Source organism: Montipora foliosa, chromosome 10 (genome assembly GCF_036669935.1).
Source record: "Montipora foliosa isolate CH-2021 chromosome 10, ASM3666993v2, whole genome shotgun sequence".
Lineage (NCBI taxonomy): Eukaryota > Metazoa > Cnidaria > Anthozoa > Scleractinia > Acroporidae > Montipora > Montipora foliosa.
This window is the reverse complement of record NC_090878.1, coordinates 18,698,609-18,702,304: the sequence shown is the minus strand read 5'-3', so window position 1 is coordinate 18,702,304 and position 3,696 is coordinate 18,698,609. Positions and strand designations below refer to the sequence as shown.

The window sequence follows — 3,696 nt, the reverse complement described above, 5'->3', positions numbered from 1 at the left end:
TTTGTCGAATTATCTTAAAATATTCTCAAAAAGCGATAGAGGACTTTGTCCCATAGTTAAAATAACTTTCCATAGTGTCATCTAAACACTCCGGGGAGTTGGGAGTAGTGTCGACAGTTACGCAAGCCATCGACTGCCTCGAATTCTCTTAACTTCCCCTCGTGTTTAGATGACGCTATGGAAACACGGAGAAAACGTCCTGCCTAGCTTAAGGGCCCACTGACGTATTCTTTGGTGTGCGTTGCTAAGGATGTAATGGTTAAGTAATTTGAGAGAAGTTGGCATTATTTTGGTCAGTTTCCAAATTTTGTAAGCCAATGACCCTAAATATGACGTCATCACACCACGCCCATGGTCACGTGACCAATAAAAGAAAACTCTAAATTTGTCTCCGTGCTACGTAATTTGGGTATTTAATCGATGGTTTGATAATTTGTATTCGTTTTTGCATCCAGCCAAGCATGGTTTTCTTTTTATTTTGAAAAATGTTCTTTTTAAAGACATAAACGATACTGAAATACCCATAACTTTTTCAAAAAAGATGATTTTTAAAAATCAATGCTTAGCTATAGTCTGTATTTGGGAGTGAAACGTGCCATGTAAAAAAAAATAATAATTCAATTTAAAACCGCTGGAAATTTAGCTTTTTTCCCAAACCAGAAGTCAGTTCGTTTACGCATGCGCAGTTGATCTGAGAACAAGCGCGGGGAAGGGCGAGGAAAATCTTCGATGGAAACAACAGTTTGTGCGGTGACTTTTGCTTGTGACTGGGTTTTCTTGTCAGTTCATAATATGATGACGTCAATTACCGGAAATAACATTTCACTTCCTTAGCAACGCGCGAAAAATCCGTCTGTGGGCCCTTAAGGTAGCTCCCTAGAGTATTTGCGAATATCCTCAATACAGGGCGCAAGTAACAAGAGGAAAAACAATTAAATTCTCTAAAAATTTTCCCTGTAGAGATTTACCAGTATTGGTACCAGTGTTTATTTTTTTAATTCTTGGCAACAATATGGAAATGATAATGCGAGACATTTTGAAGTGGTAAAAAGTCAAGGTTGCTCACAGACTGTTTTGCCAATATTCATGTCATTTTTCTAAATATATTTGATTAGCTGTGACAGATTTTAACAAATATAGGGTATTTGATAGGAAGTGTATGCGGTTAGAACTGAACCAATTTTTAAAACAATTCACCGAAGGCAACGAGAGAAAATGCTGACATCACAAAAATCAGAAAGACACGCGCGATTCAGGTATACTAGTGTCCAGCTTGCGCGAGGCCCTAAAACTCAATGGAACCTCCTTAACTTGTATGCCTCTAGTGCGAATAGCACACTGTCAGGAGTCCGTGACTTTGGTCTCCTGGCACCTTACAGGCGACATAGTACAAATGTAATGGCAAATGCAAGATGAGGAAAAAAAATGGTGATTTCTTTAATTATGACGATACACCGCAAAATTAAAATGCGAGCCAGAGTTTACTCGGTGGCTTCACGGTTAAAAAAGACGGGCAATAAACGCATGATTATTCGTCAAGATAAACTTTGGCCGGCATTTATTGAAGCCATAACTCTGTTTTAGGTGGGGTGCAAGTTTTTTACTGACGGCATTCAAATACCCAAAGAGAATAAAGAGAAACTTTCCAATGAAAAACAGATTTACAAAGACATCGAATTTCAACCGGTTATTGGCGGCAGAAGTTTTGGCCTTCGATATCTCTACCAAATGATGTGGGCTGCGGTCAAGTATAATTTCACGTATTTCCTCCGTCTTGACGATGACTATTTCGTGTGCCTTGAGAGGCTCAAATATGAGTTACGCCACAGGCCTACCAAGATGTTAAGCTGGGGCTGGTTTCACTGTACCTTTAAAGATCTCATTTACGTGGACGAGGCTTGGACGTTATTTACTCATGACGTCATTATGCGCTTTTTGTCGCAAGACCCTCAGCGAATCCTTTGTCATCCACACGCGGATCAGCAAATTCCTATTTGGATTAACAGTGTCTTTAATAAAGACGACCATTTAACTCATTTTGACGATCGAAGGCTTCATCATTATCCACCAGCGAGGAGGGTGAAGATGTTTGAAACCTTGACAAACGTATGCGACTCCTTCCTGGGTATTCATGGCAGCACGCCAGAATTAATACACAGATTTTGGAATTACAGTAACGACCGCGCGAAGGAAGTCACAGTGTTAACTGATATTTCGCAAACATGTAATAAGCCTTTTGTATTTGACATATCTAGAATGGTTAAATCCTATAAATTTGTACTCAGACCCTGTGTAAAAAATCCACAATGGACCCCAGGAGAAGTGATGTGGACAGGGGTCGATTTTGGGACCAAGAAAGGATCCCTTCCATGCCCATAAAACATTTCGTGTCATATCTATTTCTTTAGTAGAGTTTGCGTTCAATTAACCCTGTTATAACATGAATACAAATTCAAATGAAATGCCACCAACAGTTCTCATTGTAGATGAATCTTGGAAAAGCTATCACTCTATTATGCATTTCAGGAACTGCAAAATGTTTCTGCTGGCCTTTTAAGGGAGCTTAAACCAGTTTTAACACTTTCAGCAAACTGTACTATTTGGAAGGATTGAATGTACCCAACTGTTTCTCTTAACGCCAATGTTATGATACCATATGAAACACCAATAAAAGTTTAACAAGATGCAATCATTAATGTGACGTGGTACGTTACCATAGCAACAAATGAGCCATCTAAAAACCCCCATCAAAAACGAACTTGGTGACCCCCATTTTTTATCACTGGAGAGTGATTAGCAAGCTAAGATGAAATTCTCTGCAAAGTTCAAAAAAATTCTGTGGAGCAGATTCATAGCGTCCTTCACAATTGGAAAACTTTAAGGTGGTTCTGAATCAGCTCCAGAGAATTTTTTTAAACTTTGCAGAGAGTTTCATCTTAGCTTGCTTATCACGTTTCTGCGTTTTAGAGATATATGAGCTTTAAGACAAAATGTAGGGTGTTTTTACATAGCTGTTTGGTTGCCATGGTAATTTATTACGTCACATTAACATGTGCATCTTGCTAAGCAATTATTGGTGTTTCATATGTACCATAACATTGCCGTTAAGTGAAACAGTGTTGTTTTGTTAATCCTTCTAATAAGGATTGTTGAAACCGGTTTGAGCCTCCTTTGACATGCTGTCCGTCAACCTTCTTTAGCCTTGGTAAGACTTAATAACTTTGATAGTGGTGGGAGTTCGAAACTAATTTCTAAATGCGAGTTGCTTATTGCTAACGAGTCAGCCGAGTGTAGACGTGAGGCTGAAGAGGCGGCAGCCTTATAGAGCCGAAGCGCGAGATTGTTGTGTATGTAGAAAAAAAATTCGAGCGCTCCAGAGAAAATCTAATGTAAGGTAACTAAGGGAACAAAGGCCGCTTATCATGTGACTTTAAGAACCAACGAAAGCGCGTGTGTTGATGCGTGATGTCATTAGACAAACTTGCATGACGCGCGCTACTTAACAATTAGACCCGCAGCCCGCAAGGGCTACGGGTCAATAGCCAATGAGGCGAAGCCGAATGAGCTATTGACCCGTGGCCCTTGAACGAAGGTTCTAATTGTTTTAGTATCACCCAACTAGTCAGACAGAAAAGGCAATAATAAAGTTAGCAAATGCAAGTTGAAAATATATTTATTTGGGAATAATACGAAAGA

At 39.4% G+C, this 3,696-nt stretch overlaps 1 protein-coding gene across 1 annotated transcript in view; it reads left to right on the top strand.

Moving 5' to 3' along the window:
• Positions 1–2,467, top strand: part of LOC137974454 (uncharacterized) — a 15,418-nt gene extending 12,951 nt beyond the window's left edge. Inside the window, exon 4 of the mRNA XM_068821461.1 lies at positions 1,585–2,467. Within this exon, the coding sequence (XP_068677562.1) occupies positions 1,585–2,379 (795 nt within the window). The 3' untranslated portion in view covers positions 2,380–2,467. The remainder of the gene's footprint in view (positions 1–1,584) is intronic.
• The last annotated feature ends 1,229 nt before the right edge of the window (positions 2,468–3,696 follow it).